The 27,846-nt window shown below is 38.2% G+C and overlaps 1 protein-coding gene across 3 annotated transcripts in view; it reads right to left on the bottom strand.

The window, feature by feature from the left end:
• LOC137391043 (uncharacterized) overlaps positions 1 to 26,726 on the bottom strand; it is a 42,130-nt gene extending 15,404 nt beyond the window's left edge. The window contains exons 1-5 of one of the 3 annotated variants that reach the window (XM_068077387.1): positions 26,649 to 26,718; positions 11,686 to 11,782; positions 6,362 to 6,536; positions 4,478 to 4,622; positions 57 to 243 (exon numbers count right to left, since the gene is read on the bottom strand). In XM_068077387.1, coding sequence (XP_067933488.1) covers positions 57 to 243; positions 4,478 to 4,622; positions 6,362 to 6,534 — 505 coding nt within the window. In that variant the 5' untranslated portion in view covers positions 6,535 to 6,536; positions 11,686 to 11,782; positions 26,649 to 26,718. Of the gene's footprint in view, positions 1 to 56; positions 244 to 4,477; positions 4,623 to 6,361; positions 6,537 to 11,685; positions 11,783 to 26,648 lie in introns of all 3 variants that reach the window. The other 2 variants (XM_068077385.1, XM_068077386.1) reach the window with 2 other exon arrangements.
• Between the last annotated feature and the right edge of the window lie 1,120 nt (positions 26,727 to 27,846).

Below are 27,846 nucleotides of genomic sequence, written 5' to 3'. Positions count from 1 at the left end.
AATAGCTAACATCCATGAACGACAAAATGAAAGATGGAAAGAGACAAGTGACTTACTTTGCCTTTCAAGGGAACACAGGCTGCAAAACACCGAAAGATCTCTAGATGCATATCGAAATACTCGATCCGTGCGATCTGACGACTGAGCATCATGCTTTGTACAGAGCCTTGTTAATAACTTCACGAGCCTCTGCCTGTTGTCAGCTATGGACAAAATTTGTCCCATAGCCCACTCTCTCACACCCTAATAGGCGAGAGAGTTACACCTTATAAACTATCAGATGTGAATACATGCTCGTCAGCTAATCTATATACATCTATATACAGTGAAACTCGGATAACTCGCCCTCGGATATCTCGAACACATGGTTAGCTCGAACGGATTTGTTTGGTCCGTTCCCACGCAATGATAAATTGCTTTAGATAACTCGACCCTGACTTCTTAACTCGAACAGTTTTTTTGCCCAGCGGCTACCGAGACGGTTGTTATCGCTTTAGAATATCACTTTATTCCAAGCCATAAAAATAAACAACAAATTTTAGTAGTTCTTAGGCGTCATTATTACCACTATCGGCAAAATATTTTCGTTAACGACTTTTCTAAAGGTTTGAAAAAAATCAAATTTTATCAAACATCCGCTTGGAGATAGCCCTCCGCAAGCAAGGAGAAGCGAGGTAAAAGAAAAATATGTCTTTTTTTTCTAAAAATTTCAACCGCGATCAGGTTTTGCCTATTTCAATCTGAAAACGTCCTGGCAGTCACATCACCTAAAACAAACAAACGAATCTCAAGTAATAAAAGGAAAATATTTATACTTTCAGATAAAAATTGTTAAAACATTACATGAGAGGTCCCTTAACTTGCAACAAGCAATCAATGTTTTCGATTTATATATAGTTTGTATATATACTGATAAATACAATAATACATGCACTTGTGACAGTGTTCTCATAACTTGAACGCTCTGATAACTCGAACACTTTCTCTCAGTCCGTGAAGGTTGAGTTAGCCGAGTTTCACTGTACATGTATAAAAATCTCCAAGTTTGTCCGTCATTTGTTTGTAATTCATCTGTTCAGTTATAGCGATAAAGTATTAGCAACGAAAAATCACCATCATACTGGAGTTTAACTTGTGACATTCAACTGCAAGTCTACTAAGAGCCTGCATAACCACAAGTCTGAGCCATTCTTATCATACCCAATGATCTTACCATATACTGTATATTCTTTTCACGATTGCATTGATATTAATTAATACAATACGTCCACGAGTTACGATGCCTCTGTTATGGGTTTTTTTCGCCTTATTCTATGGAATGCAATGTTTTTTCTGTCCTCGCCTTACTAAGACGAAGTTTTTTCTGCCATACGATATCAAGAGAAATTTTTTTGGAAATTAAAATTTGGCAGTCGGTGTACTGATTACGACGAAATAACGAACATGTCGATATGCTATTCACCAAAATCTTTCCCACAAAGCCTGAAAGAGATATATTCAGGCTATCTGAGATTCTGGCTATCTCAGTTCAGCGTTATTCTTTAGAAGTTATAATACAAACGAATTTGAAAACAGGTAAGTGATAAAATTTTAGCCTATGACAATGTTGAAGTTTAGTACATACTGAAACTTACGCAGCTTTAAGTATGTGGTTACAAAAAGAAAAATCCATTTAAGTTAAATTCAATGTTTATGTTATACGTCTTCCTCAAAGGTAAAAACTACCCATGGTATGAACTGCACATAGAACTGTGTAATGCTACATTTTCTTGCAGATCATAACTACTAAATACACTAAAGTTATTGTAAGTAACTATAGTTACTAAGGTTAATATACATGTATTGTTTTCTTACTAATTTTTAATATGTACAGTACATATATAAAATTTTAGATGATTTCTATCAGGAGGTTTGCATTAGATAATTGCTATGGGTTTCTATACAATTCTATACAACATTCTCACCTTATGATGTCAACAGTGAAACAAATTAAACAAATTATTTTTCATTAAAATCATAACAAAATAGACTTTATTAAGCCATTATTTGCTAATTTGCATTTAAATGCCTTTACAGTTGTTTTACTTTTCTCTTTATTTTCTTGAACTGCGCAAACAGTTTCTCAGGAAATGAAGTTCGAAAGTTAGAATGGTAACTGTTGATATATGTTAAATTTTATTTGCACAGAAAATTAAATTTTGTGTGCAAATACATGTACTTGTTTATTACCCAGGCAATGTCGTATATTCAGTAGTTTATATAAATACACAAATCTGAAAGTTTGTCTGTGATAGCGATAAAGTTTTCACAAGAAAAACCACCTTCGTACTGGATTTAAACTCGGAAGTCCACAAACAAACGCGCATAACTGCAAGGCTAAGCAATTCTTACCACCCCCATCACTCTTACTATATACTGTATAGGCCCATGTCCACTATTGTCCAAATCAATGATTAGCTGTGCGATGGACCACAACGATGAGTTGCTATGACGGTCATTTCGCCATGAGTGGCCAACGTAATTGTTGCTAGTGATGATGCAATGGACTGTCAGCATGTTGAGCTTTGAAGGCCCATGCACACTATCGCTCAAATCAACTTTTAGCGGCATGATGGACCGCAACAATTAGCTATGTTGAAGTCATCACCAATGATGAGATGTACACACTATGAGCGATTAACTGTTAATGGCCGCTAACTAACAACCAATAGAAATTATGAAATTGCATTCCTGATATGGCGGGTCCTCTTGTTACCTTTTAATTATTTGATTATGTAGTAATTTGCATGCCGAATGATATTGACATCAATATCGTAAGTCCTTATGCTCAAGCCGCGCGGCTTGTCGTTGGGCGCGGCTTCTGATTCAAGGTCATAGGCCGCGGCTAAAGCCAAGTTTTTAAAACTTACGTGAGGCTTAGGGCGGCTTCTCGATAAATGCGGTCTCTGCTCAGTTCCGCTCTATAACCATAAAATCGCAGTCATGATACACTTTTATGTACGAGATTTTGGCGACCTACTCGTTTATTTTCAAGGTCATGTTTATGGAATACTTTAGACTAAAGAAGAATTTATAGCTAATGTTTAACGCACCACAGTCATAGGTTGTTAAAACCGTTTAATTCTTGACCGGCATCTTTCCATAAACGTGAAGCCCTCTAACAGCGCAATAAAAATCTAGCTGAGACATGGCAAGTTCTTGATGCAAGGGTTTAGGAATTGTAATTCGAACTTGGAAGTAAAAGAAAATTATTTTCACATGAACTGATATAGCCTGTTTTCTTATTCAAGAGGACGGGGGTATAGCGAAATCCTTCTCAACACTCTCGCTTCCGAAGGGGTCAAGGACGACAAAACCTCAGTCATTAGCCGCGGTCTGTGGGCATACGCGGCTTGTTGAAGGATTATTTTTTCTTTCGTGAGTCATCTGGTTTTGAGCACAAGCCGCGCAGCTTGAGCATGAGGACTTACGGTATTCACTACTGTTGAGATTGAATCCGATGCTGTCAACAAACAGCCAATCAGGATGCTAACCGTTGCGACCATCAGTGTCAAAGTTCAACGTGTTAAAAGTTTATCACATCATTGCTAGCAGCAATTATGTTGGCAGCTCATCGCAAAATGACGTCATAGCAGCTTCTTGTTGCGGTCCATCGCACAGCTAATCGGACCATCGCACAGCCAATCGATTTGATTTTGCTAGTGTACACGGCCTTGATAAAAACAGCATTTATATATAAACATACATACCGTATAAACATACATACCGTATACACATACATAAATATGTACCTACTATATTCATCTATATTGCACCAGCAACCAAGCTTACTGATTCTAAAAACAATAAATTAGACGAGTGTGAGGCTACTGTCCAGTAAGACAGAAAATTAAAGGAATATTGCCCAACAGGACAGGTGAAGAAGTGATTAAGAAGGGTTAAGAACGAATAGAGTGGTATCTACGGCAGAAAATTTGGCACATTCGAAACAACTACTTTCGTATCATAAAAATAAAAGGCTTTGACATCCCTCCTGCACTCTATTATTTCTGACAATTTAACATTTCATTAGTCACCTTTTATTAACGACAACTTTCCGAGTCCTCTTAAATGAGTCTCAAATGAAGCTGATTTCAGATCGAGGGAATGACAATAGAAATTGTATTCTCTCCAATGAGGACCACTCCATTCAACGAATTAAATTTACATGTCTTCTCATTCGTCAATTAAGAAGGGTTAGGAACAAATAAAGTGGTATCTACAGTTTAAAACGACCGATGGTGATAAAGAAAAACAGATGCAGTAATTCTTCCTGTTTTGATTTTAATTATAAACAAGCTGAATGACTAAAAGTTTTATGGCTTGTTTCCTATGACTGCTTTTCCTAACTAAGCCTTCCAATGTCGAAAGCTCTGGTTCAACTCTCATTAGGTAACCCTTGAATGTTTTTTTCAGTTATAATAGCAAATTCACATACCTCTTCACACAGCGAACAATAGTTTTTTTCAGATTCAGTCCAAAAGACTGTTGCTGGTTGGTCGCATGGCAGCTTGTCACAGAAAATGGTTTGACTTGGACTGGAGAACGGTGACAAATCTTCCAGGCTTCCTTCCCAATATCTTCTACAGGATTGCCAATTCTTATGACATCTTATACAGACTGATTCAGTTAAAGGTTTACTTACAACAAAATTTATATTACAGTTATTTGGTATCAAAAGGTGCACCATGTCTTACTCTGCTGTATTGTAGGTGCAAAATATGTGGAAATGTGATTACAAGCTCATAAAAGCTCAAAAACGAACAGTTAATTGCAGCCATCACGAAAGCGCCGTAGTTTGGAATCTCTTTATTTGGCTGACGTACTCCAACAGTTTGGTTATTGTTTTTGACACGTGATGTTATCACGTGAAATTAAAGGCCAATAAAAGGCTCGATATAAAACGTCTCGTAGCACTAGTTTATGACAAATACTCTGGGTTCTACCGGAGAGCCCGTATTAAATATAAATGTTCGCTACTTCGCAGTATCGTTTCAGCCTGGTCTAACCAAATAGTCGTAATCTTATCATGTGACCCATACTTTTGCCAAATCGCGTGAACAGTTTCTGCAGCATTTTTCGACTATCGCAGGTGATCAGCAGGCTCCTCATGTTCATCAGAGGATGATATGCACTTCTTCGAGCTAAGGTTAAAAAATCAAACGAATTTTTACGGTAGGTTTTGAGATATCGGTGCTCAAATGACAGATTTACTATTATGACGAAATAGACGTGTAAGGGCAATAGATAGGGTTTTATTGAATGCGTGAAGTATATTTGTGAAAATATTTCGACGAATGAGGTTGCATGAAAGTGTAAACAGAAGCCATTTTGTTCAACTACGTCCCATTTGAGCATTTTGAAAATGGATTCCAATCTACGGCATTTTCGTGATGGCTGCGATTAACTGTTCGTTTTTGAGCTTTTAAGAGCTTGTAATCACATTTCCACATATTTTGCAGCTTCAACACAGCAGAGTAAGACATGGTGAATCTGTTGATATCAAATAACTGTAATGTGAATTTTGTAGCAAGTCAACCTTTAACCAAGTTAATCCAAATATTACATTGTACTACAAATTGTAACACATGTAAACAAACATGTAACAAAGTTCAAACAGACGCACTAGAAGTTTGGCATAAAAGGAGTTGCCTCATCTTGAAAATACAAGACGGGAACTCTCTGAAAACCCTCTGAATATCCGTTAGCAATTTCAAATTGGAGCAAACTTTCCACTGACTCAGATTTTTTTTGTAAAAATATTTGGCAAAAAATTTAAGGATTTCTTAAAAGTTTAGATTTGTGATTTGTTGACGGTGAGTGATATGAGATACAGCCAAAAATAACGCAAAGAATTAATTGTAACAATTAACGTAAACAATTTTACATCTACATTAAACTTACATGTGTTCTAATACAAAATTGTAACAACTACACATTAATGATAAAAGTTGTAACAGCCGATCAGAAAACACTTTTTAAAAACATGAAAATGTTAACCAGTCACGTTTCTGTGCCAAAAATAATTTGATGCATGTATCTATAGACTACAGGGAAACAACAGCTTCTGTAAAATTTTGAGTAAAACCGCTAAACAACCTTTCACATATGTATAACTAATATATATAAACATACCAGTTAGAATTACAACCGTTTCAATATTTTGGTTTCGTATCCATTTTGTTTCAACTCCTTGCGAGACAAGCACTCTTATACATGTATAATCAATGAATAGAAATTCTCTACAGCACTGTAAAAATCATCTTACGTTTGATCAAGTGACTCTCGCTATAGAATAACCAAAAAGCTGGCTAACACCTACCTGCAATCTTGGTGAGGACATCTCACAAAGCCTACCGAAGTAGAAAGGGACTGGAGGCAGCCTAGACAGTGAATATGAGAGCATTCTGGCAATATTTTGGGGTTTTCCATATAAGCACTAGTACGGAAGCAAAACCCACATGTAATAGTCTCCGGATCAGTACTGTTCGTCATCTCTAAAACGAGCATTTTTAGTAAACCATGTGAATGGTGTACGCTGGAATGTGACTATCCAAGTGTCTAGCTCACTGATTGGTTAATCTATAGAACAATCCTGAAAACTGTACCAAATTCTAAAACAAGTCTAATTGTTATTCAACACTGGCAGCAACAGCACAAGCTGTCAGCATGCTAGGCTTAAAAAGGTGTCAAATGCGTAAGGGCTTTTTTATGATAAATTTTCTTTTCTTGCTAAAACAAGAATATAATTCGATGAAAAACATTTTTTTAGGTGAACTGACTGCGGTATTAACAGATTGTACTGCACTTAATATTGAACTAGATAGAAGGGGAAGGGGAGTAAAGCAAACACTTTCAATAGCCAAAGCCTATCTAGCTACTTAGGAATTTCATAAAATAAATGCGCGTAAATGCAGAGATGATCTGATACAAATGTAGATGAGATATCTACTATATAAACGGCAATCGTTGTGTGTGCGTGTGGGTGCGTGTGGGTGTGTGTGGGTGTGTGTGCGTGTCGGTGTGTGTGCGTGTCGGTGTGTGTGCGTGTCGGTGTGTGTGCGTGTCGGTGTGTGTGCGTGATTGTCCGCCTTATCGAGCGGTCTTTCCTTTTATCGTCGTACGAATTTCGGTCGTACGAAGCAAACTGAATTAATATGTGTAGTAATAGTAAATAAATCATAGAGTGGTCTTTCTTTTTCCATTCGGTCGAACGAGGCCAACCGAACTAATATGAATACTAAATATCGTAATTTCGTAATATGGACTATTAGCCGCTACTTTTCTCTGACGATTTGAGCAAAGTGGCTTATATAAAGGTGTGGCGATTCTGTTGTTTTTCTTTCACCGCTCGGGCACATTAACCGAAATCCCCGGTTAGCACGCTTTTTAAAACGCAAATTTTCAGCCGTGTTAAAAAGCACCTTCCTGAGTCCTGTAGCCTATACAAAGGTGTCTATGCAGCTATAAAAATGTACTATTCATTAAATTAAATAAATTAATGAGTAGTTATTTACATGCGATTAATATTTACTGCCAACGTGTACCGAGAAGGTCACGTAAACGTTTGTTTCTTGGAGCCACTGGAAAAAACGCATTTCTCACCTACTAAATTTCCACATCAAAAAGGTAAGTGTTTCTTATACAATGTTGTATTGTCTATGAATTGCCACATCTCCACTACTTAATAACCAGACCTGCCAACCCAAGAGTGGGGCAATGCGTGAGATTTGGTTTTGGGGCAATTGATGTATCAATGATAGTATATATAAAATTATCGAAATTGGGGCAAAAATCTCTCGCATTTTCATTTTTTCTTTGGGGTGATTGCGTGAGTCTCACGCCCAATGTGTGAGAGTTCGAAGGTATGTTAATAACGTTGGATTTGCCGCTGTTCGTGATAGTGGATCATGTTCATTTCCTTCAGCAGCCGAGTTACTAATTTTTTTCCAGCTACGAGTAGGCCTACTGTAACTTACTATTACAGAACTTGCACGAGTACTCCGAGGGTTGCGATACGCTATTGTGAAAAGAAAGAGAGCAGCTGCTATCGACTTACTATCACCCTGCATCAGCCATGACCAGCTATACGTCGCCTGCTCAAAAGTAGGCACACGCCGAAAACTGTTTCTTCATACGCCCGACAGAAAAACCAAAAATGTTGTCTATCCGCAAGTGTTGCGTTGAACTAACATTGTGTTATTGTTTTATGTTCTTCATGTTCTGCTATACCACATGCAGCATTTTCTAACATATTTTTCAGTATATATATCTTTTCATGCATCTCTTCTCCTTATTGTATCTCATACAAAGGCTATCATGTTGGCGCTTTGTTTTATTATTGTAAGGTGCTAATGCTGTATCTGCCTTGACATCATACTGTCTGTGCTGTTATACTTATAAATTTTATTGACACAACCTCATTACTGTTTGTATATACTATGTCAAAACACAGGCTATAGACGAAAAACTGGTGAGCTATGATTAGTGTTTTAAGAATGTAGAAAACTCCATTCGATAAATGCTGGCGATAGCAAAATATTTTGTATAATTTTTTAAAAGATGCAAAACTTTTCAATACTGCCAGTTTGAAAAACTTCAGTTTGCCTAGCAATGTCAATTTCATTATCAGTTCTCTGTACACAAATAGGGCAACTCCGATTTGAGTGGTTTGAGTTTGATGCATTGTAGACTAGCTGTAAAACATATGGCAGATTTACATTGTTCTCCCCTACATTATTGGCCTATATGACTGCATATGTGTATGCATAGTGTGATCAGGGCAAAAAATTCAGTAAACTGCATATTTGGAGTTGTTTTACAGTATAAAAGACAACTCTCAATAAACCTCTTGCTGTACATGAATCTGTTCCCGTGGACGGGTTATGCAACTAGCGGTTTGGGGCCGTGGTGTCACTCGGGGATGCGCGGGAGACCTTTTTCGCCCCGAGTGCAGCGAGTGTATTCAGGCGCGGCTTTCCGGATGAGTTGGCGAGTGCGAGGCGATTGATTGCGAAGCGATTGATTGTGAAGCGATTGAGTGCTAGGCGATTGATTGCGAGTGCGAGGCGATTGATTGCGAGTGCGAGGCGATTGATTGTGAGTGCGAGGCGATTGATTGCGAGTGCGAGGCGATTGATTGCGAGTGCGAGGCGATTGATTGCGAGTGCGAGGCGATTGAGAGCGAAGCGATTGACTGCAAAGCGATTGAGTGCGAGGCTATTGAGTGCGAGGCTATTGATTGCGAGGCGATTTATAGCGAGGCGGATGCGGGCCGGTTGATTGCGAGACGATTGATGGCCAGGCGAGTGCAAGATGGCGATGGTCAACTGCGAGGCGGGTATAGACTGGTCAGCCAAGACGGGTAGATGCGCCATGGATGGGTATGACGGGCCAGGCCATAGACGGGTATGAACGGATGCATGAATCTAGACACATGAATCTAGAATATTTACTAGATTTTACACGCATCTAGCTGTAAAACACATTGTAGATATCTATTGTTTTCCCCAACATTATTGACATCATAATATGTGTATGCATATTCAGGGCAACAATTTCAGTAGACTGCATATTTGGAGTTGTTTTACAGTATGAAAGACAACTCTCAATAAACCTTATGCTGCACGTGAATCTGTTACTGTAGGCGGGTAATGAATGATAAAACCTAGTGAATGATAAAACCTTGGTTATACAAGATAAATAATATTTATCTATTTATTATAATAGCAAATCAAGTTCTGGGAAAAACAAAAGTAGTAAACAGGAACAGTACAAAGGAAACTTTTGGACTAATATTATTTTGTACTTGCAGCAATGTATTTGGTTGTCTACAAACAGTGAGACTGCATTAAAACCGTTAGTGGAAGTACCTAAAATAAGCGTTTCATAAAAATTGAATGATATTATGATGATATAAGCTACTTGATAATACAGTTCGACTTGTTCGACAGTGTCCCACTGCAGACCGAAGCTCCAAAGGAAACGGATCGAAATCTGATACGATTGCAATAAATAAACTAACTCCCACTTGATGAGTTGAAAAAGTAAGGGAACTAACACCTACTCAATGAATTGATAGAGACTGCGCAGTGGTAACTAACTTTACTACCTAATAAAAGATACATGATTTATTAAAAAATAAAAATCCAACACCAAACAAAACTGTATGCAAAAAGTTGCCCCTAATAAAAAAGCCCAAACTAAACAGAGTAAAATTGAGAAATAGTCGCCCAGTTGGTCCACTAGGTGACATTCAAGTATAATGTATACCAGGGCTAGGCAATGTGCGGCCCTTTGCAAATCTTGTTGTGGCTCTTTCAACTCTGAAAATTCAAATTACTGTACAAAACTACATGCATTGTGACATATTAGGCTTATTGAAAAGTGCACTATTACTGCATTATATATAACCTTATAAGCTTAGCATGACAAGACTGCTAGCTATTTATAGAATCATTAATTAGGCTAATACCTCATCTATGGGATCAAGCTAAATCAAAATCAAAGATCAAGTTAAATGCAAGCTCGATTGGAAAGTAACTGAACTTGCGTACAGCACCAAATGCGTATCACCGAGTCATGGAAACATAGTGAATGCCGGCTTATATAAGATGCCGGCTCATATATGTTGTGTCTTAGTTGAACATGTCATTTGCAATTAAGCCAATTAGTGCAGTAGAGGTAGCAATAACATTTTCAACAAAATGAACCATTTCCAGAGTTACAATGGGAGCCTAACAAAGTAAACAAAATGGAAACAAGTCTAAAAAGAATTATAAGATGAGTGGGCCCTGGAATATGCGTTCATCTTTAGGCATGGCAGACCCCAATGTTTATTGTGCCCGGAAATGATCTCTGCTAACAAGAAGACGAACATCAAACGACATCATGAGACGAAGCACAGAGAGTTTACTGCAACATTTCCACTGGGATCTTCAGCTAGACATCAAAAGCTAGACAAACTTCAAAATCCACTAACTTCTTCAGAAAATATGCTAGCTTCTTTCACAGCTGCTGATAAACATGCTACAGAAGCTTCTCTATGAGTGTCAAAGATTCTAGCAAAAGCAATGCTTCCCTATTCTCATGCCGAGATTGTAAAAGAATGCTTGGTTGAGGCTATGAAAACACTTTTTCAAGATAAGCGTGATCTGATTGGTAAAGTAATTGCTAAAGTAAAGGCAATACCTCTTTCTAGGAAAACTGTTACTGGTAGAATTGAAAGCATTAATGATTATCTCAGTATGACTTTGCTAACCCATATAGACCAGGCAGATTACTTTTCAATCGTTATTTATGAATCTACTGATATAAGAGATGTAGCTCAATTAGCAGTCTTTGTAGGGTATGTAGGCTACTGCGTTTACAGTAACAACTGGTAATGTCATTTTTACCATGCAGTTGCAAGCTGAACTCATACAAGTGCATTTCAAGAGACAGTAAAGAGAGAACACAACTCCAAGTAAAAGAGGATGCACCTATTTTACGATATTTGTTTCAAAGCGACTAACCCACACATTTATACTACATGCTTCTTTATAAAGCATCAGCATGTTTCTTTATAAAGCATAGTATTATGCTCTAGTCCTATACCCTAAGTTGCAGATTTTTTGATGGTGAAGAAATGAAGGAGGAGCTTCTTACTTTGGTTGGATTAGAAGGAGAAACCACCGACCAAGCTATCGATGATGCCTTCGTTAAAGGACTTGACATATGAAGACACCTCTCCACAAATGCATATCTGTAAAAACAGATAGCGCACTAGCCATGGTTAGAAGAGAACAAGGAGACATACAGTCATGCGCAAAAGTATGGAGCCGCCCTGTGAATTTGCCTGAACTTAAAGTTCAATTTCAAATAGAATAAAGAGAACTATTTCAAATATAACCAAACAAGGTATCATTTTAATCCTCACAGTCTCCTCTACACGATGATGCTATTTAAAACATAATTAGACACTTTAATTCACTTGTGTAATCTCCTAAAGGACATGGCACTCTCACTCAAATAAGTTTAGTATTTAATAATAATAGGAAGCGAGTACAAGTAATTATCATAATTCAATCTCTTGAAGCCATTGTTTCAAAATCTTTGAAGTTTTGCAATTTTGTGTACCTAAGGATATAAAAGTAAGAATTTTTACCGTTCTGTGTATTCTTTGTACAATATTTTCATTAGTAACATTCTCACTATGAAAACTACTGCAGAACAGCGAGCGACCATTATTTTACTTCATAAAGAAGGAATGTCTATGCGAGAAATTGCCAAAAGAGTTGTTTAAAAAAAAGTGTCTGGTGTCATTCAGATATTCTACGAGACTGGCAGTACTGAAGATGAACCACGCTCTGATCGCCCAAAAAGAGGACTTGTAGAGAAGACAGAACTCCAGTGTGGATTTACTTGACAAGACCGTAAAAAGTCTAGCAGCGAACTAATCAGAGACTGGCAGGACACAAGCAATATTAAAGTGCAACCATCTATGTACCTTTAGAAGACGCCTAATTGCTGCCAGTTTGAAGGGCTGTAAAGCATGAAAGAAGCTAATGGTGACAGAGAAACAACGGCACAATTGATTAAAGTGGGCATGCCAGCTCAAGACATGGAGTGTGGACCAGTGGAAGAGAGCGATTTTCTGTGATGAATCAACCTTTTCTGTTACTAACCACTCTGGTTTGCAGTATGTTAGAAGAAAACCAGAAGCTTTCAAGCCATGGTGTATTACTCCCACGGCAAAGCACGCTGCATCAGTGATGGTTTGGGGTTGTATGGCGGCATCAGGGGTTGAACGGGTCGACTTTTTACTTGACATGATGAACTGAGAAAAATATATCAAAACCATGCAAGGTAAGGTGTTACTAAGTTCTACGGCGTTGTTTGGTAAAAGTTCTACTGATTGGTGGTTCCTAGATGACAATGCCCTCTGCCACTGTGCCAATAAAGTCAAAAAATGAATGCAACAAGAGAGAGTCGGCACAGTACCATGGCCAGCTCAGATCCCAGATCTGAATCCCTTGGAAACTGTGTGGAAGCATATAACAGCTATGCTAAACAAGAGTTAACCCAAGACTAAAAAAGAGCTGATGGAGGGCCTTGTGAGAGCTTGGCACAGCGTAATTGAGCCATCGGAACCTGAAAAGTTGGTTGCATCAATGGCCAACTGCTATTGTCTTGTCACAGAGAACAACGGCTGACCAATCAAGTACTGAGACTACCAGACTTTAGAAATCACCTCCACTCTCTTATAGAGAATATTTATACAACCAACGGCCTTTTTCAGGGCCACCAACTTGTTCAAAAAGTTGTTCACATTTAAAAATTATTTAGTAGATTGCATAAATTCATACATTAAACGTTAGAAGGCAGCCTGTTGTTTCAATTATTAATTTAGCAAGTTAATAATTAAAATAATCAGATAGAGGACACTCTCAGCATTAAAATGATACTAATATAATTGCTGTAGCTTTATTTAAAGCCGAGTAACAACAGCTTGAATTTGAATTTGTAAATACTTTAGGGGCGGCTCCATGCTTTTGCACATGACTGTAGCTAGATTGAGCAAGGATATGCCATCAATGATAGCATTCCATTGCATCATCCACCAAACTGTTTTATGCAGAAAACTAAATGATCACTTTCAACAACTAAGGTATAAGGCTATGAAGATGATCAACTTCCTCAGAAGACAATCAGCTCTCAGACACAAAAACTCAAGGAAGTTTCTAAAAGAAAGCGATGCCACTTGTAAAGATTTACTAGCATTCAATAACATTAGATGGCCAAGGAAAGGAAATGCACTGTCGAGGTTGTGGAGTATTCGTCAAGAGCTAACCTTATTTTTAAATACATGCACAAGCCGGAATGCAAGACAGTTTCAAGAGATGATGAGCTCTTCTAAAGATATGAGTGACCGTGCCTTCCTTGTTGACATCTGAGGCCATTGAATGATCTGAACCTCAAGCTTCAAGGGAAATACAAGACTATCATTGATACATTACCAGCTGTTCAAACCTTTTCCCATAAGTTGGTGTTGTTTCTGGTGGATGTGCAAAGTGATATGCTCAACTTTTCTAATATAAAACCATTTTTAGATGAGGATGAAAAAAATGGCCTTTTGTACAGCTGATTACACTCACTTCATAGAAAAGCTGCAACAAGAGTTTAAAAATCGATTTAGTTAGTTTCAATCTTTGAAACACCATACAACTCATAAAAGCACCTCAGAAGGCAAAGCCTAATGGTGAGTGGGTTACTCAGCTGCCATTGAAGAGTGTTAATGTCTCATCTCTGCCACTGGAGTTGTGTAACCTCAAAGGTACAGATATAGATGAAATTGAAAAGGGCTTCTACTTGAAGGCTTTAACAAAGGCTGAATATGCAAAACTTGCTCAATGATATATGTGCACCAAGTATGTGTGACCTTGAAGCAATGTTATGGGTGGTCCAACTGGTGTTATCTTTATAACTCATGAGTACTGAACAAGCAGCCTAGCTAGGCAGTTGCCTTAAAGGTTTATTTGCAACAAAATTCTTATTACAGTTATTTGGTATCAAAAGATTCACCATGTCTTACTCGATTGTGTTGTAGGTGCAAAATATGTGGAAATGTGATCACAAGCTCTTAAAAGATCAAAAACGAACAGTTAATCGCTGCCATCACGAAACCGCGGTAGATCGGAATCAGTTTATTTCTCTGACGTAATCAATCCATTTGGTTATTGTATTGACACGTGATGTTCTCACGTGAATTGAAAGGCCAATAAAAGGCTCAATATAAAACTTCTCGTAGCACTAGTCTATGACAAACATTTCGGGTTTTGCCAAAGAGCCCTTACCAAATATAGATGCTCGCTATTTTAAAGTTTTGATTCGGCTTGGTCTAATCGTCTAGTCGTAATCTGATCATGTGACTCATACTTCCTGCCAAGCAGCGCGAATAATTTCACAGGTGACCAACAGGCTCGTCATGTTAATCAGAGGATGATATGCACTTCTTCGAGCTAAGGTTAAAAAATTAAACGAGTTTACGGTAGGGTTTGAGATATCAGTGCTCAAAATGACAGTATTACAATGATGATGAAATAGATGCGTAAGAACAATAAACATGGTTTTATTGAATGCGTGAAATACATTTGTAAAAATATTTCGACGAATGAGATTGCATGAAAATGTAAACAGATGATATCTTGCTCAAGTACATCCCATTTGAGCCGTTTTGGAAAGAGATTCTAATCTACGGCAGTTTCGTGATGGCGGCAATTAACTATTCGTTTTTGAGCTTTTAAGAGCTTGTAATCACATTTCCACATATTTTGCGCCTACCACACTGCAGAGTAATACGTGGCGAATCTTTTGATATCAAATAACTGTAATGTGAATTTTGTTGCAAGTCGACCTTTAAATTATCCTGGTCAACACTCCTACAATAAACCACCCGGTGAGAACTCCACATTATAACACTCAACTATGAAGATGGTTGCACACTGTGTTTGCTGCCACATATATATGTGAATCAGAATTTTCATACATGAATAGTATCAAGAGCAAGTTGAGATCCACTTTGACTCAAGATCACTTGTGTCAGCTCCTAAGAATAGCATGCCGCAGTAGAGAGCCAGATTACTAAGAGAAATGAGCAGCCATGAACAATTCCATGTATCTCACTAAACTATAAGTTATACAATGCTCGTTAGGCTTACTTCAACATTATTCAAAGCTATTGTAAAAGTAATATAATAAATAAATTTGATTACAATACAACTACCAAACTTGCATTATCAGTGTGAAATGTTATACTGTAATACACATATTATGCGGCTCCTAAAAATCTTGCAACTTTAAAATTTGGCTCTTTGAGGAAAAACTTTGCCACCCTGATGTATACCATCATAAAAAGCACTTATCACACATCTGTACACAAGTAAGCAAAATATAGCTCCTCAAAGATGAAATGGTGTAACAACTAAGCAACTTGTTTTTCTGCACATGTGTCAAGCTTATAGTTTAATCTACGGATTCCAGAGACCTTGACAGAAGCCTTGTACTCATCAATGACCCTGAACCCTAACAATTCCCCAGCCCTATAAAAAATCCTGAAACCTGTCTATAGCTGTATCAGGTTATAAATTAGGGTATGCGTCTACATGTGCAATAGGACTAGACACAACAGTGGTGAGATTGAATGGGTTATCTCACGACCAAACATAGCGAAGCGATTGGTTGGGAGACTTATGATAAATTCACATGTGCACACAACTCCCGAAAATTATTCATCAACAATGAGACGAACCCTTGTATCAAAATTTCATCAACAAATTTAACCATCGTTTTGTAGAGTCGTTAAAGTATGATAACGATACAAAACAAAACAAACCTATTTAAATATGTTACCAAGTCTTTGTAAACCGTCGTTATTATCTTAAAACTTACCCATCTGATCGGATTATACACAAATAGACAGATTTATTTGGACGAAAATCGTTATTAAAACTTGCTAAGCCTCACTTCTATAAAAGTTAAGACCCGAAATTGAAACGCCGAGCGACCAAGAATAGAACGATTAAGTCGTGCGCATTTCACGAAAAAATAACGTGCACTTTTCACCAGTCTATAGCATTGTCGAATTGCCGAAGGTTTCGGTAATTAACGTAGGAATACTGAAATCGTTTCATTCTTGCCGATTTCAAATTAACTGACATTTCAGACACATTTGAGTACTTTGGTATTCTAACTGATGTCCAACGCAGTGTAAGTAAAGGAAATGACGATGATATTGTTTTCTAACGATTTTTATGAGATTACGATATTTAATTATAAGTTTGGATATTCATCTTGAGACTTCTTGATATTGTTAGCTATGAAGTTTTGAAATGTAAACAAAATTGTGCATTGGTTTTCTATTATTACTGTATTACTATTACTAAGTTTGGATACTCTTTTTGATACTTCTTGATATTGTTAGCTATGACGTTTTTAAATGTAAACAAAATTGTTCATTGGTGTTCTATTATTACTGTATTACTATATTAATAATATTGGTTATTCTAATAATATCAGTGCATTTTACTTCTAATATTGCATTTCTCCTATTGCAGGGGGAGAGATAAACATATAATCTTTTCCTTTCATTATTGCTGTTTGTCATGACCAAACACTTTTGAAAATAGATTTTCTAAAAATCTATATAAATATCACTTCTTGATATTGTTAGCTATGACGTTCTGAAATGTAAACAAAATTGCGCATTGGTTTTATATTATTACTATATTAATAATATTGGTTATTCTAATAATATCAGTGCATTTTACTTTTAATATTGGCCAATATTACATTTCTCTTATTGCATGGGGAGAGATATAAACATATAATCTTTTCTTTTATTATTGCTGTTTGTTGTATATAATAACACCCACACCCAGTACATTACAGCTACCATTGCAGTTATCCTATTGCACTGTAGTGCCATTTGACTGCTAATATTGCATTTCTCAACCATCAGTACCCTTTCTTTTTTCCAATATCACTTTGGTCGTGGGCTGTATGACAGTGGAATTTCTAGTTTTATTATATGTGCCAGTACTTGGTATGCACCGTGAAAGCTAAAATAAAAGTCACAATGCTATGAGTAAAATTCGTAAAAGCCGGCAAAACTTTGTGAATGCGATAAGAAATACGTTTATAAAAAAGATTAGTAATTACCACTTACCCTTACCAGGTTTATGTTAGCTTATAAATACTGTATGAGCTGTCTCGCTTTAGTGGTACCTAACTAATAAAGAAAACAGATTTTTAAGAAAATATTAATACACAAATAATTTAAGTTGGTTTAAAGAGAAAATAACAAAATCAGAAACTGCATATATCAAATAGTAAATAATTTGTACTTGAGAATCGAGTAGTATAGTGGTCTAATTTACGGTATATTTACACAACAAAAATACAGAGGCTGGTGTGCCCAACTGATCTGCTCTAGATGAAAACATAAAAGACCTAAGCCGTTCCGCATGACGCACCCATAAAACGGCAATGAAATTATCGGCCGACCTCGCACCACGACCGGACTCATCGCAACGGCGAACAACTCATTTCATTGCACCACACACACGCACGCACGCACGCACACACACACACACTGACATAGCATTGTTAGCTTCGTTAAGGCATCAATGATGATGTATTTGGAGTCACAAGGTTAATTTTTTTTTTTATTAAATAAGTTAAATGGAAGGGTTAGATAAACAGTTCAATATGTAAAGCTGTCCTTTACACTGTCAAAAACCTTGTACTACCAATGACCCTGAATTTTATCAAAGACCCTGAATTTGTCAAAGATCTTGCACTCGTAAATGACACAGAACTTTATCCAACACCCTGTAGCGGCAAGAGGCCTTGTACTCGCCAATTACTCTGAACCCTATCAGAGACCCTGAACCTATGAAAGTCCCTGGACCCTATTGGACAACTTAAATTTGTTACTGATCATGGTAAATCCGTCAAAGACCCCAACCCGATTATAGCCTGACCTAGGTTTCCGACCAAAATTCATTTCAGGAAACTATTCAAATTCCGATTCGATTTTTTCCTTTACAATGAATGAAAATAGCCTAATTTCAATCCGTAGTAAGAAAAACCTGTAGTTGAGTCTTCACAAACTCGGTAGGAAATGTGATGCATATTTCGACATCACCCGTCACACTTCCTGTATAAGTGAAAGAATAGAGGCTACACACCGGCACTTTTCTGTGGCATTTTTAGGAGATGCTCATCTATCACATGACCTGTTCACCACACATTTATCAACTAAATGATTTCAAAGCTATTAATAGAATGTCTCATGTAACAGCTTAGACATAAGTTGAGGCATGTGTGCTTGGAAAATTAAAAATACAGACTGAAGCACAACAACAAAACAGATCCTTTTATGATGAATGTTCCATCTCAGAGAGAAGAAGTGGTTTCCAGAAGAGGGATAAGGTGAGAGAAGAATAAAAAGAGAAAAAGGAATGATGCAATATGCATGCAAATTTCCCAACTCCGTAAATAATCAAAAATAGATGATGGCAAAACATTTGACACGAAAAACCACATCCACAGCCAAGTGATGAAATCCTATGACATCAACACAACAGTGAAAACAGTTCCTATTACTAGCAAAACCTGCATTACAAATGACAGCCAATCAATTATTCAAGTAAAACCCAACCAACTCAGGATATCTGAACAACCAAATTGACCATGTCACTACAATGAATGAACTGATCAGGCATGTAAACCTGAACATATGAACTTGCTGATTCAGCATGCATTTATAGCAATTGAACTCAATTTACGTTCAAGTATGCAAACGAGAGAAAATGGAACGGCACTGTCAGACAAAAACCCCTTAGTAATACAGTAAATGTTGACATGATAGTATGTAGGCTAAAACAGCTCTGAAGTGATTACAATAAACCACCTAAGTATATGTAAGAGAACAAAGTAAAATAACATAACATTGAGTAAAATAAGTGTAAGATTGTCAGTTCTCAACATGCTCCCTCAAGCTGGAGCTTACGTACATGGTTGATGTGAGCAACTTTGTCAAGTGGTTTAGTTAGAATGTCGAAAACGTTGCTCGTAGTATCGATATAGCGATAAGTAATGTGAGTTTGTTGTCGAATAAAGTCGTAACGAATGTCAATGTGCTTTGTGCGGGTGTGCTGACCTGCAGTGTTTCTCGCTAAAGCAATTGTACTCTGATTGTCAACAGACATTGTCGTAGGGACAGGTTGTGACATACTGACTGACTTACATGGTTGACGTAAGTGCCTCTTTTGCACCTTCAGTGATTGCAATATATTCTGCTTCAGAGGATGAAAGTGCTAGTCAGCTGTTCACGCGATTTCCAGCTGAGTGGTGTACCTCTCAGTGTGAAGAGATAGCCAGGGGTGGAGCGACGATCATCAGTGTCGCCTCCCCAATCAGAGTCGGTGTAGCCATACAGAATACCAGTAGTTGGTGTAAATATGAGAGAACATGATAGAGTACTTTTGATATAACAAAGTACTCTTTTTATTGCAACTACGTGTGATGTAGTAGGTTTGTCAAAGAATTGGGAGAGTTTTGAAACTATCCAACTCAAAGTCAGGTCGTGTGCTTGTCATTAGATAGATTAAGCTCCCAATTACTTAACAATATGGAAAACTTGAGTCTATCTGATCAGTATCAGTAGCCTTTTTAAAAACTAAGGCTTTCTCGGCAGGTGTGTTAGCTAGTTTGCAGTTCAGCATATTGAAGCATTTAAGCATAGCTTTAGCGTAGCATCTGTTCTTCAGGTAGCGTGCGTGTTGTATAGCGTATGGCCAGGTGTTCTTAGCTACGTTGCTTTCAGAGATTAGGCATCTTGACACCTCTAAGAGTGAATGCCACAACCTCCCTGATTTACAATTTTGATATGGTGTATGTGGAGTGCAAGTAGTGTGTTTGATACAGTTAGCGAGGAGTGTTTTTTGGAATTGCCCACCCATGTACTCGCCTCCATTATCTCAGTGCAGTTCTAGTAACTTTCCAATGAGAGCTACATCTGTCAGAAACTTTTATAAAGCTATGTGAGCTTCGTTTTTAGCTCTGAGTCCGTATACGAACAACATGCTAAAGTATTCATCGATGAAGTTAATTACGTATCTATGACCTTCTCCTGACGATGGCTCTATAGGACCACATAGGTCAGAGTGCACACATTCCAAGAGCTTATTACCATAGACAGAGTTGTCATCATAAGATTCAGAGTGTCTCGCCATTTTGGTAGTGGTGCATGTTATGCAGGTATGGTTGTTTGCCGGGTTTAACTGACATTCCATGTGTAACATTCTGTAGACTCAGAATATCGTCATGATTGATATGACCAAAAACCACATGCCATTCATCAATGGATTTTGCAACATTGATTGCGTCATTCCAATAAGCAGCGGTTTGTAAGTAGTACAACTTGCCATCCTTAAATATCTTAAACTCTGTGTCATTGGCTGTAAGCATTCTTCTAACTTTAGCAAATGTTATTTCAGCATCCGCTTGCATGGAAAATAAACTAACCGGAAAGTCAGGTGCCAACAGCGCATTATCAAGTGATATTTTGTGTAGCTTACCATTAGCATCAGATATAGAGAAGTTAGCTTTACCTTCAGCTGGTGCTAGCTCATTGGCTTTGTGACCATCAGCAAGTTGAATGTAGTGTAGTTTAAGATTGAAAGTAGTGTCGTAAGAAGTGAAAGTCTGTATTGTTTACAATGTGACATGTTGCGCCGCAGTCTACTAATAATTTAGTGTCTTTGTTACATGTAGTGCCTGCATGTTCAGTTGTGGCAACAGTAGTGAATGAGAATTCAGTTGATTTCGTATCATTAGCAGATGAGTTTTTACTATTACCTTCCTTCTTCTTGTCCGGTTTGTTAATACACCATAGCTTTTCAAGGTGACCATCTTTGTGGCAGTATGTACATTATAATTTTGCTTTTGACCGGCAATCAGACATGTTGTGATTTGTCTTTCCACAGGCCAAACATTTTAATTGCGTACTGTTGTTGCTGCGAGCGATGCTTTGATGTGCTACTATTTGTTGCAGCAAAAGCTGAGGCCATCTGCGGTGAAGCACGCATCGATTCCGTATTCGCCAAGTTATGTACAGCAGCTTTGAATTCTGTTAACGTGTTGGTTTAATCAAATTGAGTGGGTATAACAACCAAAAGCTTGTAGGCCTTAGGTAGACCTTTGAGAATCATCGTGATAATTAAATTATTAGTTATAGTTTCTTTAGCACAGGGGTGTGCAACAAGTGGCCCGGGGGGCCACAATCCAGTCCACGGGCTAAGGTATGTGGCCCCTGCATTGCAGTGCTGGTGTTTTAGAGTTATCTTCTCAATGATGTTATTTTAGATTCTTTGAACCGGACATGCTAGATGTCAAGGTCGAACGGACATTTTATCGTTTACTGACCACGCACTTATTTTGACAGTTGGGAAAGATTATTGCTGGTAAGTGCTAACCAAAATGAAAATAACTTTTCTTGGGGATGTTGAACTTTCCGAGCCGAAATTTCCCCCAAAAATTTAACAAATTGTTATTAAAATATTAAAAAAAAAAATATATATCCCATCTTGTTAATGAAATTTATCGTTCTATGCCAGCTGTGTCGCTCTGTGCTAGCTAAAGACAGATTCTTGCAAGTGAGGCTAAGTGAGCAAAGCAGTTATTTAACGACATTCTGGACCCCAAGCGATCGATACAGATGGACCAGAATGCCGTTTGGGCTAAGCAGTAGCCCAGAGGAGTTTCAATGAAAACTCACCAGAACCCTGAAGGGTCTTGAAGGAATGGCAGTAGTTGCAGACGACATCTTGGTGATTGGTAGCGGAAGTACCATTGATAAGACATTGCAAGATCATGATGAAAATTTCACAAAGCTCCTGCAAAGAGCGCGAGAAAAAGGGTTGAAGCTAAACAAAGACAAACCGAGACTGAAACTGAAAGAAATACCCTATATCGCGCATACTCTAATGCAAGAAGGGGTGCGTGCTGATCCTGCTAAGCAAAAGGATATCTATGAGATGCACTCACAACAAACATGGAAGAATTGAGGCGATTTTTGGGCTATATCAACTATCTAGAAAGATTCGTGCTGAAGCTGGCTACAATTACGGAACCTATGAGAAGGCTACTGACCAAGGGAGTCGAATATGCCTGGACGCAAGAGCAGGAAGAGACGTTTCTCAAAATTAAGCAGCTGGCTCAAACTAGTGAAACTTTGGGGTATTATGATCACACCAAACCAGTGATACTACAATGTGACGCAAGCACTGTGGGCTTAGACGCAGTGTTGTTGCAGGAAGATAAGCCTATTCCTCCCGAGCTTTCACCAAGTGTGAACAGAACTATGCCCCTATAGAGCTAAAATGTCTGACAGTGGTTTATGGGTGTCATCGATTTGACCAGTATATTTATTTATGGCCACTCGCAGGTAACGGTACACACAGATCACCAAGTGCTGGAATCTATCCTGAGAAATGCGGTATTACAAACCCCCAAGAGATTACAACGAATGCGTCTGATGTTGCAGAGGTTTAACTTGGAAGTAAAATATCGTCCAGGATCAGAGCAAGTAATGGCGGATAGGCTGTCTCGGACGCCACTCGCCGCAGATGTAAAAGGGCTATCGCTAGGTTAGGAAGAGGTATTTCAGTTGGGCGAGTGGGAGGGACGTAGCACTGACATTGAGTCCACAGATCCTGAGCACTATGCACCGGTAGGAGCGCAGCGGTTGGAGCAAGTACAAGTCGCTACCAGACAGACTTGGTAAAAATATCGATACTTTTGAAAATATCATATTACTGATATATATCATATTTATTGATATTTTTTAAACAAATGACATTTTTGAAAAAAATTTAAAGCAAGTTTGAACTTGTATGGTGTTTACATTGTGATTGATGTATTTTACAGGCTGTATGGGACCAGTCAGCAATGTTTAATACCAAAAGCTTGATTTATTGTAGGCCTAGTATAATAATATTTATAAATATGAAAATGTTGGTCAAACTTTTGATTGGAAATCATGACACGAATGCAAAGTGCAAATAAAATAGTGCAAATAGTAAATACACACTATGATAGTCCAAGCATGTTCTAACGTCCTACTCTTGTCTAGTTTAGGTATTCATAAACAAACACCAGCTTGCCAGCCTTCACCACACCGACATGATTTCTCAACTTGCTGTGAACCAGTCCACATGATAAAAACACACACTCAACACTAGCAGTCAGAGTTATATCATCATATTTATAAATTTTATACTGAGCCAAAATCCTTTGAAGCTATTCATTAAAAGATTTTTATAGAAAATGTTGAGATGAGTTACTCTGTCATCTTAGTGAGTCAGTATAATGCGCTTACAATTCTGTTTCTGGGTGTCAGAATGTTCAATTCAAAATCATGGATTATGAAGTTCAAAGGGTTTTCAGCAAGCTGGCCTTTCAATAAGGCAATAAAATATAACAGTTTAACATGAGATAATCAGGTTAGGGAGATAGTACTGGGATGAAGGAATACAATTTAGATCTGAAAAACTCTTCTCAACTCAAACACTAATTAATTGGTCTAGCCAATGTCACCTTCTTGGTCTGGCTGTCTTTGTTGGTCTGTGTTGGGTATGCCTAATAGGCCCCTACGCAAGTATTTGATGATTTTAGGTGTTATTTAGGATTTTTAGACCGTTAGCAATAGTTGTAAGATGAAAACGGACTGATAAAATGGATATTTTTCAAAATTATCGCTTTTTTCAACTCAATCATATCTACTGGCGATATATATCGATGATATATATTAAGCGATATATATCAAACCAACCCTGCTACCAGAGAAGATCCAGAACTGCTAGGAGTAAAAAAAGCAATTAGGAAGGGGGAGCCCTCAGAGAGAAGTCAGTTACCCAAGAATTTCAAGCAATATTGGAACTATTGAGAGGAACTGGGGGCTCCCAACGGAGTAGTCTATAAAAATGATCGGGTTGTGCTGCCACTGAGTATGAGATCTGAGGTGCTCTGAAACCTTCATAAAGCTCATCAAGGAATAGAAGCCACTAAACACAGAGCGAGAGACACTGTGTTTTGGACGGGTATCACAGCAGAGATAACAGAAATGGTCCTTAACTGTTCTATGGGTTTGGCGCATCAAAGCAGTAAACCAAAGGAAACGATGAGAAGTCATGAGATACCGGATCGACCCTGGGCGAAGGTAGGAGCCAACGTATTTCAGGCCAGGCACCAGGAACACTATGTAGTGCTAGTAGACTATTATTCTGACTACATAGAAATCAACAAGTTGAAGGACCTCACCTGGGAAACACTGATTAACTGTCTGAAAGAACGGTTTCCACGCCATGGTGTTCCGGAGCTGCTGCATTCTGACGGCAGTCCGCAATTCACGGGAGCTCAATTCCAAGAGTTCAGCTGCACGTGGAAATTTCAACACTGTTTGTCATCTCCGTATTATGCACAATCAAATGGCAAGGCAAAATCGACCATAAAAAGCGTGAAGAATTTGATGAAAAAGTCTGAAGACATTAACCTTGCTTTACTGGAATGGCGAAATACTCCAACTGCAAATATGACCACAAGCCCTGCTCAACGGATGTTTAGCCGTCAAACCCAAAGTGTATTGCCTTTAGCCAAGCAGGCACTTGTATCCTGTATTGTCAATGCCAGACAGGCTGCAGATCAGAAAAAAAAAATTAGTTGACATCTCAAAAGTACTTCAATCAGCAGGCAAAGGACCTAACCCTTCTAAAAGTGGGACAGCCTGTATATGTTCAGGATCTATTCAAGTTCTCAGGCAACAGGAAAACACTGGAGTTATATAACGAAGCTGTGCGAATCGATCTTAGATCGTGCGTACCCAGGGCCAAACACTAAGACGTAACCGTAAATACTTGCACCCCTTAGAGTCAATCGCTAAGAAAGACCTGACTCTACGCTGTGAGCAGGATGAGAGAGCAAACAGGCAGATGTCTATGGCAGATCTCCTGGCGGAACATAGCTGTGAGCAGAGTAAGAGGGCGGACTGGCAGATGTCCGTGGCAGGTCTCCCGGCGGAAAACAGCTGTGAGCAGAGGGAGAGGGCGGATACGACCGTCGCTAACATCCCGACTGTGAATGGGGAGTTAGGAACAACAACACGATATGGCCGGCAGACAAAACCGCCTGCATATCTGAAGGAATATGTAACCAACATTACCGGTACCGAATGACACTTGCGGAGGGGGATGTTGAGATAGGTTTGGAGTTACTGTCTCACAACATTGCATATTAGTTTAGTGGTCAACGTAGTAGTGTGTCATTACACTTAGTTGATAAAGTCAACAGTGAATAGACATTCAACATTAGAGTACTTAACGTTTGTGTAAAAAGGTGAAGTACCAAGTTTCACCCTACTTATCCAATCTGCACTTTATTTTTTGTCTCAACTTTTTGTTCCAATATTACAGATTCATGTTAATAAAAGTTTGTATTCATCGTTTGCAAGAAATGTACTTACTTATATCACAATATTTTCTCAGTCTCCTCAACTCGACACACGATTTTCCATTAGATTACATTATTTTGGGTTGCTGGCCCTTGGTGTTGTTCAAATATTAAAAAGTGGCTCTGGAAAGAAACATGTTGCACACCCCTGCTTTAACAGTTCACAAGCTGCTTATTCTGCCCTGATTATGTAATCAGTGATGTCCTCATTGTCGGCCATGTGTAGCGTTGTTAACTCTTCATATAACATCAATACTCTAGGTTTCTCTGTTAATACATAATGCTGTCGTAATACTTTAAGAGCATCTCGGCCATTTTCCTTAGTGTCATTCATAATAAGTTGAAGTGATCTTTCGTCCAATGCTTGTACCAATGATATACAGCCCCATTTGGGCTGTATATCATTGCTTGTACGAGTTCAGCATAAGCTCAAGGATTCTTTGTTGCGTAATCGGTGTCATTGTCACCTTCTTTGTGTAATATGGTTTTCTGAACTTCTTTGTCTAGTGTGTGTGGCGTTCACAAAAGCTCTTGTAAATTAATACAATAAGAAGTTGTACCTTTGATGAATAGTAGAGTCTTCTTCACTCTCCAAGCTCCTTGCATAGAACGGTCCCGCTTCAATCTTCCCGCTTGCCTTTTCCTGTTGTCTCTGTGTCTCCTATCCTATTTTCCTTCATTCGAATTTAACTAAAGGTTGTTATTTCTTGTGAACGTATTGTTCACAGTAATTCGTATTTTGTCACTTCTGTTGTTTATTTTATAACTACATGGTGTGCATGGATAATTGATAAATCTGGTTTTCCATATAGGAAAAGAGTCTTGGTTGCCGTCAAAATAGAACCTGATCCTGGGTCCATAACCTGTTGAAATTGCCGATGATGTCATTAGCGATTTTTATTACGTCAATAATCCGGCGTGGCTGACAATGAACATAACAGGAAGTAGTAAATATCTACGATATAAAACAGAGGTACACACACAAAAGTAGCTAAAGCCCCATCATAAAATCAATAACTTCTGACTCGCGTGCAGAATTAATACCATGCGGAATTGAGCGGAATAGCGTGCAGAATTAGTACCGCAGTAAGCGATAAGTTCAGTGTTGTTACTCCTAACGGCGGTTTTGCGGCATTCGCATGGCTTTGTTTACAAAAGCTGTTTCTAAGTAACTGCGTGAACCAATCAAATTAATTTTTGCGCAAAATGTTAGACTAGAAATTTCACTTCCATTTGTAACAGTTTCAAATATCTTTACCCGCTTCCTTCGTTTTAATAACAACTTTTATCCGAGCGATTTCGTTTGTTTCAATAAATGATTGTGATGCAAATAAAGATTTTGATGATACTAACTATAATTCTTCAGTATATTTTGAGTCACCAAATGATGATAAACAAGTGCTCAATAGACATGATGCTACTGTTAATGTTTTTGTAAACTAGTGCTAATCTAGTTTAGTGGGTTCTTAACAAGTATCTACTTAGCAGGAGGCAAAACAAACACGTTAACACTCACCGAGCTTCTAGTCGTAAGAGAGCGAACCCCGGTTTTCCCTCGGCGGTCTCGCAACTTTCTCGTTTCCGGTCAAGCCGGAGTTCTCGCGAGCCGAGTATATCACATCTCCTTTTGTTTGTTTGGTGCTGATCTTTTACCGGGGTGTTCAGTGGATTCTGGGAGATCCCGTGGGGCCAAACCCTCAGCAGCCTGTATAGCCTGTAGGCGACTACTTGCTGGTCTTCTGCACTCTCAAGTGCACA

The sequence above is a fragment of the Watersipora subatra genome, chromosome 3, assembly GCF_963576615.1.
Source record: "Watersipora subatra chromosome 3, tzWatSuba1.1, whole genome shotgun sequence".
In the NCBI taxonomy this organism is placed as follows: domain Eukaryota; kingdom Metazoa; phylum Bryozoa; class Gymnolaemata; order Cheilostomatida; family Watersiporidae; genus Watersipora; species Watersipora subatra.
This window is presented reverse-complemented; position numbering and strand designations above follow the sequence as displayed.